This window comes from Fukomys damarensis, unplaced genomic scaffold (assembly GCF_012274545.1).
Source record: "Fukomys damarensis isolate Sample0158 unplaced genomic scaffold, DMR_v1.0_HiC HiC_scaffold_26, whole genome shotgun sequence".
In the NCBI taxonomy this organism is placed as follows: domain Eukaryota; kingdom Metazoa; phylum Chordata; class Mammalia; order Rodentia; family Bathyergidae; genus Fukomys; species Fukomys damarensis.
Window position 1 is genome coordinate 25,359,168 of NW_022900938.1, and position 14,269 is coordinate 25,373,436.

Consider the following 14,269-nt stretch of genomic DNA (forward strand, 5'->3'; position numbering starts at 1 on the left):
CCCGGATACGCCCCCTGGGGCTCCGGCGCCTGCTCCCCGCCCCTCCTGCTCGTCTGACCCCGCCTCCCTGCTCCCGACCTCGCCTCCGGCTCTCAGCTTCAGCGCTCCTGAAAGGGAGTGGCCCAAGATCTTTAATGCGAAATTTTTTTTCTTTATTTGCATGGACAGGAAGAATTATACACACCATCTTTTAGCTGTGTTTTGAGCTTATGCATTTTTTTCATTTTTGTATTTTTATTAGTGCACATTTGCAGTAGTGGATATATTAATCGTGAGGAGTCGGTAGAGGTACATATAATACATCTTAACTCTTTCCCGTTTCATTTTAAAATGTTGATTCCTATAACCTAAGCCTTAGTTTCTACTGAATGACTATTATTGAAGCAGCCTCTGGTTACCTCCTCTTCAGTTCTTAACCTCACATATTTCCAGGTTAATCTTCTAATGTTTCTAATTTTAGAAAACTAAAACACAGGGGCTGGGGATATAGCTCAGTGGGAGAGTGCTTGCCTACCCAGGCCCTGAGTTTAATCCCAGCACCAAAAAAGAAATAAATAAAATACATACTTTTTGTCATTCCCAATCTTCTACGTATTTACATTTCCATCCTTATTTCCTGATGGTACTCCAAGTTTACTATATTAAAGAGACCATTGGGCGTGTTTATTATTTTGTTTGTTTGTCTTGTTTTGGTTTTTTATGAGATCCCACTGTGTGGCCCAGGATGGTCTTGAACTCTGATCAAGCAAGCGTCCTACCGCAGCCACCAGCCTGGCTTGTTCACTGCCTTGTTCGGTGTTTTTATCAAGTTCTGCCTGTCGGTCCTTATTATTCCTAGTTCTTACCCATACCCTATTGTGGCAATGTCTCCCCATGTCATTTCTTACTTAAAAGGTTGCAGGGTTGGGAGGGCCTCCGGTTTATTTGGTAAGATATCACACTATTAATTGGTAAATTTCTTGAAGGCAAAGAATGAACTCTTTATCACTGTCTGTATATGCTCAAATATTTGTCTAACAGTATTTGCTAAATGGAACATGATTAAAATAGACAACGCTTCTTGGATATCTTGTATTTGCCAGTTCTTTATATGTCATTTCTTTCTATCCTCTCAATAATTCTATGAAGGAGATACTATGAGAAGAAACAAAAGTGATTTATGTCCCCCAAAACACACAGCAGGCAACATGTCTGTTATGTTCCCAAGACTATCCTCAGCTCAGAAGGAAGCAACTGGTAGCACCCAACTAACACTTGATGAGTAATTATTAGTCTTTTCTGAGTAAAGCAAGGTGGAAATCTCCTGGGCTTTAGTAGAGATGCAGGGAGGATTTGGTTTGCTTTGCTTTTTGTTTAGTATTTTTTGGTTGTTTTGTTTTGTTTTGGTACTGGGGATCAAACTCGGGACCTTGTGAGGCAGGCAAAAATATTCCTAAAGCATGAGTTGAGAAACTTATTAAAAACGTCATTGTTGGGCCGGGGATTTAGCTCAGTGGTGCCACCACTTGCCTCCCAAGGGCAAGGACCTGACTTTGATCCCTGGTGGTGGGGGGAGTGTCATTGTTTCAGTATTAAGCAAACGAGAGAATTGCAGCTAATATAGTTGCAATTAAGCATAAAACTTTTAAAGGGCTGAGTTGTTTTAAAAGGAGAAGAGGAGTGAAGACAGGAACAAGCAGGAACAATGAATTATTTTAAGGGTTCTTGCTTATCTTTTAAAGGCTATGAATGAAAAGCATCACCACTGCTTGTAAAATAGGAATACTAATAACCTCTCAGGGTTGTGAATCTCAAATATGATCATGTGGAAGAATACCTTGTACATAGTATGTACAATGTTACTTATAGCATGAACGGCAACAATTGTCATTAGAATTGGTGAACTTCTGCACATGGAGAGGATGTGATCTCTATTTGGAAGCCGGACAAATTTAGAAGCTAATATTTCTCCAAGCATCTTGTATGTTTATGCTTTCAGGGTCTATTTCTTTCTCTCCCTTCTAGAAACATAGGTGGCATGGGCTACCAGCTGGGTGGGCTAGACTTTTCCACCAAAGTTTTAAGTGGATCTTATAGAGAAGAACACCTTTTTCTTGTGGAGTTGTTGGTGATCTGGGGTTGGGGGAAGTCTACGAACAGAGGTTGTTTGGGGGACAGTGGAGCTTATACTCAGAACAAAGATGAAAAGATATCCAGGTACATCTGCCCCTCTCCTTCACTGTGTATGTGATTAAATATGATCCTCTGTTTTACTTAAACTAGGTCAAGCTGGGGTTTCATCTCTTCCAACAAAGAGATCTTACGTTATTTTATTGCTATCTGTAACAGCGGTATGTTACTTCAGTATTTACTAAATGTCTTCAGTAAAGCAATGATAGTATGCTTAAATGTTGTAATCTTCTGAGTATAGCATTTGAGTAAGTATAGAGTTATTGGCTGGGTTTTAATCTGGCTTTCTTTTATGGAAGTGTGATCACTGCAGGAATTCCCCATGACATCACACAGTGATTTGAGGGATAGGTAATTTAGAAGAAGTTTTATGTTGAATGCATTGAAAGAAAAGAAAAGTCTCAGACCTCCTGGCTCCAAATGAAAGAAGCTCCAAAATCCTAAGGGAAGTAAAGATTTAAGAGCCGATCATATTGATTTTAAAAGCTAAAGGAAATAAAATGTTTTGCCTGAACAGAACTTAGTTATTTCGCTCATATCAAACAATAAGTAATATGTATGCTTTTGTTAACAGTTTTTTGTTTGTTTGGTTTTTGTTTTGTTTTGTTTTTTGGTACCAGGAATTGAACTCAGGTCCTTGCACTTGCAAGGAAGGCGATGGAACCGCTGAGCTAAAGCTCTGGCCCTCTTAACAGTTTTATTGAGGTATAATTTCATCTGTCATTAGAGTGGGATTCAATAATGCTAGGTAAATTTTCATACATGTACAACTAAAATCCAAATTTTCCATCACTTAAAAAGATCCTGTGACACCCCCGCCCCAGTGTACACCTATAATCCGAGCACCTGGAAGGCTAAAACAGGAGGATCACTGGGAGTCTGAGGCCAGCCTGAGCCACCTAGTGAGCTCAAGACTAGCCTAAACCACATAGTGAAACCCTGGCTCAAAATAAAAAATGTTTAAAAGTATTCCTTGTGCCCATTTACAGCCACACCCTGTTCTAACCCCCCAGCCCAGACAATCTCTAATCTAATTTCTGCCTCTATAGATTTGCCTTTCTGGATAGCTCATGTAAATGAGCTAGCGCAATGTGTGTGTGTGTGTGTGTGTGTGTGTGTGTGTGTGTGTGTGTGATTTCTGTCACTAACTTAATGTTTTGCAGTTCATCCATGTTTTAGCATATGCAGTATTTATTTATTCTCTTTTTTGGGGGCGGTGGTTTGAGGCAGTCTCCCTTTGTAGTTCAGGCTAGCCCTGAACTCAATATGTAGCCCAAGCTGGCCTCAAACTCATGGTCATCCTCCTGCCTTAGCATCCTGAGTGCTAGGATTACAGGCGTGTGCCACCACTCCCAGCTCTTTTTTTATTATTGAATATTATATGAACATGTCACATTTTTTTATCCATCCACAACCTGAAATGCCTTTGGCTTACTTCCAATTATTGGCAATTATAAATAATGCTGCTTTGAATATTCACCATCTTTAAGTCTTTGTGTGGAAACAGCTTTAATTTCTTTTGGGTATATTCCTAAGAATGGAATTGCAGGGCAGTCTGGTAAATTTGTGTTTAACTTTAAGAAATGCCCATTCTGAGCCGGGCGTGGTGGCACATGCCTGTAATCCCAGCACTCGGGAGGCTGAGGTAGGAGGATTGCTGTGAGTTCAAGACCAGCCTGGGCTACATAGTGAGTTCCAGGGCAATCTCAACTACATAATGAGACCCTGTCTCAAAAAAACAAAAAACAAAAACAAACAAACAAACAACAACAAAAAAAACCCCAAAATACCCATTCTGTTAACTGAAGAAGCTGTACTATTTTACATTCCTACCAGGGTTTCATGAGGGTTCTGGGGTTTCTATATCCTCACCAATATTTGTTATAGTTAAGGGGGGAGGGGTTAGCTCAGTGATTCTGCTGCCTGCCTCACAAGCCTAAAGTCCCGAGTTTGATCCCTGGTACAAAAAAAAAAAAAAGAGAGAGAGAGAGAGAAAAAGAAAAAGAAATATTTCTGTGCATATACTGCCATGTGTAAGCAACTGGGGGTGGGTGCAAAGGTGACGTTAAACATTTTGTTGTTACCACACTCAGGAAAGATGGGTGACAAGTAGTAAAATGTAGAAATCTATGAGCATGTGAAGACCACTAAGGAATGCTGGAAGGCTGCGTTTCCCAACAGACGTCATCACAGGCAGCAGAGCAGGCATCCTTGTTATTCTCCACGGGGATGCAGCCCTACAGCAAAAGCAGTGTGAGTAAGGGCCAGGGATTTGGCTCTGTGGTTCTGCCACCTGCCTCACAAGTGCAAGGTCCTGAGTCTGATCCCCAGTACCAAAAGTGGTGCAAGTCCCCAAATGCCCTTCCCCATAAATGCTGAGGAGTAGATACTCATGGGTTGTAGCAGAGTTAGATGTCCCTGGATTTTATTTGTACTATAATTTGGTGATTCATAAAGAGAATTGTTAAGCAACTTTGAAACTACTTATCACTGTAAAATAATAATTGTGAAATGCTTTACTAATATGAAGAGTTAGGGGATGGAAAAATGTTTTAATTATGTTTATTTTGTTTTTGTTTTGTTGTTATTGTTTTAATTTGACTTGGTTTTGGGTTTTATTCCAGGCTAACCTTGAGCTCACTATCTATGTAGCCCAGGCTGACTCTGAACGCATGGTGATCCTCCTGCTTCAGCCTTCAAGTGCTGGAATTACCCATGTGCCCCCACTATGCATGGCTCAATTCATTTCTAACATTAGCCTGTAAGTTAGAAGCATTTTTATTCTCCTTTGATTGCTTTCTTACAGTGTTTGGGTGGTTTTTGGAGACAGAGATTCACTCTATAGTTCAGGTTGGCCTTGAACTCACTGTAGAGCCCAGGCTGGCCTCAAACTCAGGGATTCTCCTACCTTAGCATGTACCACCACCCCTAGTTCCTACAGAATTTTCTTAGCTCTTGATTATCCTCTGTCCTGTGTTCATAAGTTACTTTTGTTCTTTTCCCTGCCTCCCTCCCTTGTGCCTCATTGAACATTTTTTCCCATTTTCCAATATTTATTATACACTTTGGACCTTATTTCTACTATCAGTTTCTCACACCAGAGAAGCAATGCTGTATTTAAACACATATATCTGATTGATTTTTACTTAAGAGTATGGCCTCAAGCTAGAAACGTCTCAAGCTTATCTTTTTTTATGGCAAAATAGTACCCCATTGTATTTTTAAAAGCACTTCTTCTTTATTCACTAGTCAGTTGTGTATTTAGGCTGTTTCCAAGATTTAGCTACTATAAACTGTGCCGATATGAGTATGCATATATCCCTGTTACATGAGACATTGCCTCTGCCTGGACTTGTAGCACATTGCCTTAGACACTAGGCCTTTAGCTAGACTTGTGCAGGACATTACCATGGGACCCTGGCCCTCTGCTGGATTCTTCGGGTTCTAGTGTATGGACAGATCTCTTGTATTCTGCATTTGACTCTTTGTGTAAATATTATAAAATAATCCTATAAATTAGGTCTCCTGTATTAAATCTATTCCCCTAAAGATCCTGACTACAACAAAATTGGTACTGAGAATGTGGTCATTGCTGTGACTTTGCCTGGCCATGTGGCTTCAGAGCCTTGGGAATTAATTTGGAAAGCATTTGAGAGACCAGCTGAAGAGGCAATCCCAGAGATGCGCGAAACTATATAGAAGACTCTAGTCAGAGCCCAAAAATCAGAGTACTAATGGAAATGCTGCCGGTTGGGATGAGGCTCAGGAGGCTTTGTTGAGGACTGCATTGACTGCTGGATCCCAGGCAGTGTTTGTTGTGCTTCAGCAAAAAGTTGGTCTGCATTTTGTGTGCATTTAAATTGCCTGGGTGGCAGAAAAATTTCAATGCAGTATTGTTGTGATGGTGTTATGGATACTGTTGGGGGCTTTTGGCCAGGTGTGTGTTGGAAATTAAGAGCAGAGAGCCAGCAGGGTGATTTGAAGCATTTGGCCAGAGGCGAGACTCTAGTGGAGCTGTGGGTTGCAAGGATGAAACAGAGGAGAACATGGTTGTTGAGAAGGAACAGGACAATGGTAAAAGGACCTGAGATGTTTTACCAGAAGGGAAGAGTGTATTTGGAATGCAGGAAATCCCTCGGGGCAGCTTGTAGTGTTGCCACATCTGTTGTTAAAGTTAATGGGAAGCAAGGATTGTGATTTTTAACAGTTCTGTCCTGTTACGTTTTTTGTCATTATTGAGTTTATTGGTACTTCTTAGGTATACGGTACAGTTACCTTCGTCATTGGGATCTTGCACCTTTACATGACAGATCTTGGTTCTCATTTTTTCCCCATACCCCTGTCCTCCCTTCACCCTCTCCAATATGATTTTAATGTAGTAATATGATGTCAATATATGTGATGCTTAGTAAGTATTGCTAAATAAAGTACATAAATTGAAACCCAGGGCATTTTAAAATTTGAAGCCATCATGTGGAAATGAATGAAAAAAGAATTGTGTATATATATTTTTTTTTATATATACACATATATATATATATATATATACACATATAATTGTTGTATTAATGTAAATCTGCTCTTGTTGTTTTGTTTTGTATTTTGGTACCAGGGATTGAACTCAGGACCTTGCACTTTCAAGGCCGGTGATGGAATCACTGAGCTGAATCCCCAGCCCTAATGTAAATCTGAATACATCAAGATATGTTAAGTTTTCACAAGAGACTGGAGACTGTGGTTTAAGGAAATATGTCTGGTTACCAAGTTGACCAAGTTGGGGGGGGACTGTGATGGACTAACTAATGGTCAACTTGGAACACCCAGCTGAACTGAGTCAGCATGGTTCTGGGTGTGGAAGACCCACCTGAGGATCTTGCCAACAGCATAAGGAGAGAACTGGAGAAGAAGATGATATGCGGCTGATTTTCCTAGGGAGGCTTGCCACAGCTGGTTTTCCTGATGCGAACTTGGCTGTTCTTGTCAGAGGAGAAGTCTGGCCCACCCTGTCACTGGGAATAGCTGCTGTTCTCATCAGGGAAGCTCTGGTCTTCACTTTGAGCGTTGCTTCCTGACTCCACTGTAGATCTCTCAGCCTGGTGGCACAGATTCTTCACTCCGCCGAACAGGCTTTCTAGCGTCCACCAATGCCATCTGGGCCTTCCAAGTGGAGATCCTCAATACAGATGTGCATGAGACATTGTCATGGGCTCTAGGCCTTAAGTGGCACTTGTGCGGGACATTGCCATGGGATCTAGGCCTTCGGCTGGATTCTTCAGGTCCCTAGTGTGTGGACAGATATCTTGCACTCCTCTACATTTATTTGACTTTTTGGGTGAATATTATAAAATAACCCTATACATTATATCTCTTGTATTCGTTCTATTTCCTTGCAGACCCTGGCTACAAAAGGTATGGCATGATGCTTTTAATTCTTTTGGGAAGATACCACAAAGGAGGATAGCTGGGTCGAATGGAACCTCTAATTTTAGTTTTTTGAGAAATCTCCACACTGATTTCCACAGTGGTTGCACCAGTCTACACTCCTACCAACAGTGGAGAAGGGTTCCTCTTTCCCCACAGCCCTTCCAGAATTTGTTATAGGTTGATTTCTTGATAATGGCCATTCTTTCTGGAGTGAGATGAAATCTCAGCATTGTTTTAATTTGCATCTCTCGAATGACCAGTGATGTTGAACATTTTTCTTATATTTATTTGCTGTTTCTAATTATTCATCTGAGAAGTGTTAATTCATTTCAGATGCCCATTTTTTAATTGGGTCTTTAAATTTGAGGGTCTGATTTTTTTTTAGTTTTTTATATGTTATAGATATTAGTTCTTTGTCCAAAGAACAGCTGGAAAAATTTTTTCCCGTACTGTAGGTTGTCTCTTCACTCTGCTGGTGGTTTCTTTTGCTGTTCAAAAAGCGTTTTAATAAGCTGAGATCTCAGTTGTTGATTCTTTGTGATATTTCCTGCACAATCAGGGTTTTGTTCATAAAGTCTTTGCCTACACTAATGTCTTCGAAAATTTTCACCTATTCTATCAGCACATTTAGTGTTTCTGTTTTGGTATTTAGATCTTTCATTCATTTTGATTTTAATTTAGTGCATGTTGAGAGATACAGGTCCAGTTTTAATCTTTGGCATGTAGAAAGCCAGTTTTCCCAGCACCATTTATTAGAGGCTGTCTTTCTTCCAGTGAAGTTGTTGGGTTCCTTTGTCAAAGATAAGGTGTCTGAAAGTGTTTGGAGTCATTTCTGCCACTTCCAATATGTTTTCTATTGATCCTCAGGTCTGGGGCTTTGTTTTGTTTTGGTTTGGGTTTTTTGCCAGTATCACAGTAGCTTTATAATATAATTTCAGGTCAGGGATTGTGATGCCTCCTGCCTTACCTTTGTTGCCCAGGTTTGCCTTTGCTATTTTGGGTCTCTTCTGGTTCTAAATGAATTTTAAGATTGATTTTTCCTAATTCTGTGAGAGGTACTATTGGAATTTTGATTGGGGTTGCATTAAATGTATATAAAAATTTTTGAAATATGGCTATTTTCACTATCTTGCTTCTTCCTACCAAGAACAAACAATATCTTTCCATTTTCTGATATTCTCTTTGATCTTCTTTTTCAAAGTACTCTAGTTTTCCATGTAACAGTCTTTTACATCCTTCATTAGATTGATTCCTAGGTATTTAATTCTTTTGGATGCTATTGTGAAAGGTGTTTTCCTAATTCTCTCTCAGTGAATTTGTTAAATGTGCACAGGAATGCTATTGATGCTTGAGTATTAACTTTGTATCCAGCTATGCAACTGAATTTGGTTATTAAATCTAGAAGTCTTTTTGTGGAGTTTTTGGGGTCTTCTATGTAGAGTATCATGCCATCCACAAATAATGATAATTTGCATTCTTCCTTTTCTATACTTATTCCTTTTATTTCTTTCTCTTGTCTAATTATTCTGGCTAATGTTTCAGAAATATATTGAATAAGAGTAGTGCCAGTGGACATCCTTGTCTTATTCCTGATTTTAGAAGGAAACTTTCAGTTTGTATCCATTTACTATGATTTTGGCTGTTGGTTTGTCATGGATGGCTTTTATTAGACTGAGAATGGATGTTGGACTCTGTCAAATGCTTTGTTTGTTGGTTGGTTGGTTTGTTTACTTCGTATCAGGGATTGAACTTGGGACCTTGTGCTTCTGAGGCAGACAGCAGAACCAATGAGCTAAATCCCTGGCCCTGTCAAATGCTTTTTGATGGTTGAGATGATCACCTAATTTTTGTACTTGATTATTTTAATATGATATATTGCATTTATTGATTTGCTTATTGAACCATCCCTGCATTCCTGGGATGAATCCTACTTGGTCATGGTGTTTCTAGATGAGCTGCTGCATTCTGTTTGCCAGTATCTTATTGAGGATTTTTGCATCTATTTTCATTAGGGAGGTTGACCTATAGTTCTCTTCCTTGGTTAGATCCTTCTCTGGTTTTGGTATCAATGTAATGCTTGCTTCCAAGAATGAATTTGGAAGTATTGTTTCCCTTTCAATTTTATTAAAGAGTTTGACAAGTAGCATCATAAGGCCTTCCCTAAATTCCTTATAGAATTCAGCAGTAAATCTGTTAGGGCCTGGGGTTTTCTTTGTTGGTAGACTTTTAATTACATCTTTAATTTCATTGACTGATACTGTTTTATTTAGAGTTTATATAGCTTCTTAATTCAGCTTTGGTAATTCATATGTACCTAGGACTCTGTCCATTTTTTTCTGTGTTTTCCATCTTATTAGAATACAGGTTCTTGAAGAAGGTATTGATGGGGCCAGAGATTTAGTGCAGAGGTTCCACCACTTGCCTCACAAGTGCAAGGACCCAAGTTTGATCCTCAGTACCAAAAAAAAAAAAAAAAAAAAAAAAAAAAAAAAAAAGGTAGTGAAGGTATTGATGTATTTCTGCAGCATCTGTTGTGATTTCACTCTTTTTTTATTCTTAATTGCATCAATTCGAGTCTTTCCTTTTTTTGCATAAGGTTGGCTAAGGGTTTGTCCATTTTATTTAATCTTTCAAAGAACCAACTCTTCAACTGATTGATTCTTTGTATTATTTTCTTAGTGTCCATTGCATTAATTTATGTTCCGGCCTTTATAATTTCCTCTTCCTATGAGCTTTGGGCTTGATTTGCTCTTCTTTTTCTAGAAGCTTGAAGTTCAACATTAGGTTGTTTATTTGAGCTCACTCTGTTTTTCTGATATGGAAATTTACTGCTATAAATTGCCCTCATAGGACTGCTTTCCTTGCATCCCATAAGTTCTGGTATATTGCATTAATGTTATCATTTAATTGTAGAATTGGTAAAATTTCATCTTTAATTTCATCTAGTTCAGGAGGGTGTTATTTAATTTCTGTGTGCTTATGCAGTTCTTGTGGTTTTTTTGCCATTGATTTGATTTCCAATTTCATTGCACTATGGTCTGACAATATTCATGGGATAATTTCAATACCTTTGCATTTACTTAAGCATGTTCTATAAGCTAGTATGTGGTCTATTTTGGAGAATGTCCAATGTGCAGCTGACAAGAATGTGTATTCTGATGTTGTGGGATGAACATGCTATAGCTATCTACTAAGTCCATTTGTTAAAAATTTGGTTCGGGTATAAGATTTCTTTGTTGATTTTTTTGTCTAGATGATCAATTTGTGACAGTGAGGCATTGAGGTTCCCCATTACAATCATATTAGTGCTTATTTGATTTTTTTATGTCTGTTTTATTTTTGTTTTGTTTTGTTTTGTTTTTTGGTACTGGGGATCGAACTCAGAACCCTCCACTTGTGAGGCAGGTGGTGGCACCACTGAGCTAAATCTCCAGCCCCTATTATTTGTTTTATATATTCGGGTACATGCATGCACATATATTTATGATTGTTGTCTCTTCCTCTTGGATTGTTCCCTTTAGAAGACAGCATTACCTTCTTTGTCACTCTTAATCAGTCTTGGCTCAAAATCCACTTTTTCTGCAAATAAAATAGCTACCTCTGCTTTTTCCTGGTTTCCTATAACATGGATCATTGCTTTGACTTTCAGTTTATGAATTTCTTTTTTAATCAAATGTGGTTTTTTTTGTTGTTTTGTTTTGTTTTGTTTTTGGTACTGGGGATTGAGCTCGGGTCCTTGCACTTGCAAGGCAGGGCACCCAACCGCTGAGCTAAATCCCCGGCCCTTAAATGTGTTTCTTATATGCAGCATATTGTTGGATCTTGCTAGCTGATCCATTCTGCCAAACTGCCAAATTCTTTTGATTCATGAATTGAGACCATTTACATAGATGGGTATAACTGATATATATTGACTTATCTTTGTCATATTATTTTCCTGATGTTAGTTCCATTTTTCTCCCCTTCTATCAAATTGCTTGCCAGATTGATTCATTTTATTGGAGTTCATGGAGGTGTAGTCCTCATTACCTTATTCTAGAATATCCTTCAGAACATTTTGGAGTGCTGGTTTTGTTGTTATGAAGTTCTTCAGATGTTCTTTATTGTGGAAGAATCTTATTTCCCCATCAATTTTGAAAGATAGTTTTGTGGAATATGTCAACCTGGGTTGGAGATTATTTTATCTTAGGGCCTGAAAGACTTCGCTCCCAGTTTTCCTTGACTTCAGGGTTTGGTTGAGACGTCTACTGTGATTCCGACCTGGAAGTCTGGTATTATATCTTGTTTAAATGTCTTCTTATTTTCTTTCCTTTTTTTTTTTTTAGTTTAATTCCTAGGTTGATGCTTTTAAATTACTTATGGCAAGTAGCTTTATTGCTAGTATTTAGAACCCTTAGAAAATTACTGCTTCTCAGAAATGTCTTCTAGCTGTAGCTAGCTTTTGCATTTTGAGTCTGTTGCAAGATCCTACCTCTTCAATTTATTGGTGATGAGAAGTTGCTACCTTTTTGGCCGAGCCTCTGCATTGGCCTATAGTGTTGTTTATGATCCTTAGTCAATCTCAGTGTTGGCATCCCAAGAACAACCATCATGTCATCTTGGCTAAAGTAGTACAATCAGCAGCAATGATTGCATTAAATGCAGCCTAGAAAATGACAAACTGTGGAAACTTAATGTGTTGCCTTGACCACGTGAACTGGACTTATGATTATATAACAAAAATCTAAAACAAACCAGAAAATTGTATACAGTAAATATGCTCTTATTATGATGATTTTATCTCTCGAAGGAGAAAATTTAAAAGAGGTTAGGGGAAAAGAATAGAAAAACAGAAAAGGAAGAGATTAAAAGCAAAGATAGAAAACAAAGGAAAATTACAAGAACTTTGGAAAACTGGTGAAGAAGCCTGCAAGGAAACAGAGATAGAAGAAATAAATACAAGAACAGAAATTAACAACAACAATACAAAACAGCAAAAATGCTAGAAACAATGTTCACACTTATATAAAAACAAAAACAAGAAAGTAAGAAAAAAAAATCCACTTTAAGGTGAGTCTCTACTGTCACTGGTAGACAAAGTGAGCAGACAGATTCCAGATCCACTTTTGATTAATCCCAACAACCCAACCATAGATTTGCAACAGAATAGTGGACAGTCCCAGCAAGCCTGCATCTTTAGTTCTGAAGCTCAGGCAGATTTCTCACTCTGAGGCTAAAATCCATTTTTTTCAGTCCGCAACACCCCATGTACCTCCTACCAGCTTGATATTGACTCCTTGACCTCCTGCTGGTTGAACTTGTTTCTGCCTTATCCTGATAGAGCCAGCCTGGATCTACTCTGATTTTTTAGCTCAGTTGGGCCCTCTCAAAGATGGTGACCAGTCAGTTACGCTCTCCTGTAGGACATCTAACCCAAATAACTCACCAGCCAGTCCCTGTGTCTACTGTACCATTCCACTGATACATTTCTTCTTGGAAGCTTGCCAGTAGTCATTGTGCATCTGCAGGTTCAGGCTGCCCTTCCCATGCAGTGAGTCAGGGTTCAGAGAGAAAGCGCTGCTTGTCACCACCTCCTTCTTCATTGAAGTCTCTCTCTTTGCTCCCACAAGGGCCTCGCTTCTCACTTCAGATCCTTGCTAGGTCCTGGAGACCCATTTCTCTCCTCCTCTTCTTCACATTGCTATATTCCAGTGTCTGGACACCAAATCTCAGAAAGACTTGTTTCCCTGCTGTTCAGTACTCTACTATCTTCCTAACTGCAATGAAATTAGCATTTTTTTGTTCCTAAGTTATTTGTACAACACATCCAGCTTATTGGTGATACACTAGGTTTTCAGTTCTGGAAGTATCATTAAGGATATTCTCTTTCAAAATTATTATTTTTATTCATAAGGCAGTATCTGCCAGGAGTGGTGGCATACACCTGTAATCACAGCACTTGGGAGGCTGAAGCAGGAGAATTGTAACAAGTTTGAGGCCAGCCTAGGCTTCATACCAAGCTCAAGGCAAGCCTGGATGATACAACAAAACCCTGTCTGCAAAAACAAACAGCAGTATCATCTCTGGAGATTTTGATTTCTTAGGTCTGAGATGGGGTCAGGGAACCTATTCTAGGAGTAGACCTTCAGATGGTTCCTAGTGTCAAGAACATTGGGACCACTGGTGTGTCAGAACTCCAGGGCACAATTTACATAGAATATACTGTTCCTGATGAGGAGCTTATAGACTGATGGAAAAATATCATAAATTATAACATAATTTATACATACATTATTGCTGTTATAGTATTATTGCTATTTCTGATCTTGAAATAAGGATTTCACAACATTGCTCAGGCTGTACTTGAATTCCTGGGCTTAAGCAATCCTCAGCCTCAGCCTTCTGAGTAGCCAGGCCAACAAGCTAAGAAAACATGGGTAATGGACACAACAGTAGATTTTCTGTTAGGCCCAGAACCTCCTGGCACATGTCCTTCCTGGACAACTAATCAATTAAACAATGTTAAATAATAGAATGAGTTTCTTCAAAACTAAGAAATATGCCTTATTTTTCAGTGCCTACTACACTATTTTACAGAATATAAATAGTCAGTATATGAGTATTCACCAACCAGTTCTCCAAGTACGATCTGCAGACCTTATGGGAACACAGGCCTTTTCAGGGAATCTACAAATTA

General features: G+C 38.9%; 1 protein-coding gene across 1 annotated transcript in view; it reads right to left on the reverse strand.

The window, feature by feature from the left end:
* Positions 1 to 1,957, reverse strand: part of Ubr3 (ubiquitin protein ligase E3 component n-recognin 3) — a 188,905-nt gene extending 186,948 nt beyond the window's left edge. The window contains exons 1-2 of the mRNA XM_033756366.1: positions 1,843 to 1,957; positions 10 to 107 (exon numbers count right to left, since the gene is read on the reverse strand). Coding sequence (XP_033612257.1) covers positions 10 to 107; positions 1,843 to 1,957 — 213 coding nt within the window. The remainder of the gene's footprint in view (positions 1 to 9; positions 108 to 1,842) is intronic.
* Positions 1,958 to 14,269: the final 12,312 nt, after the last annotated feature.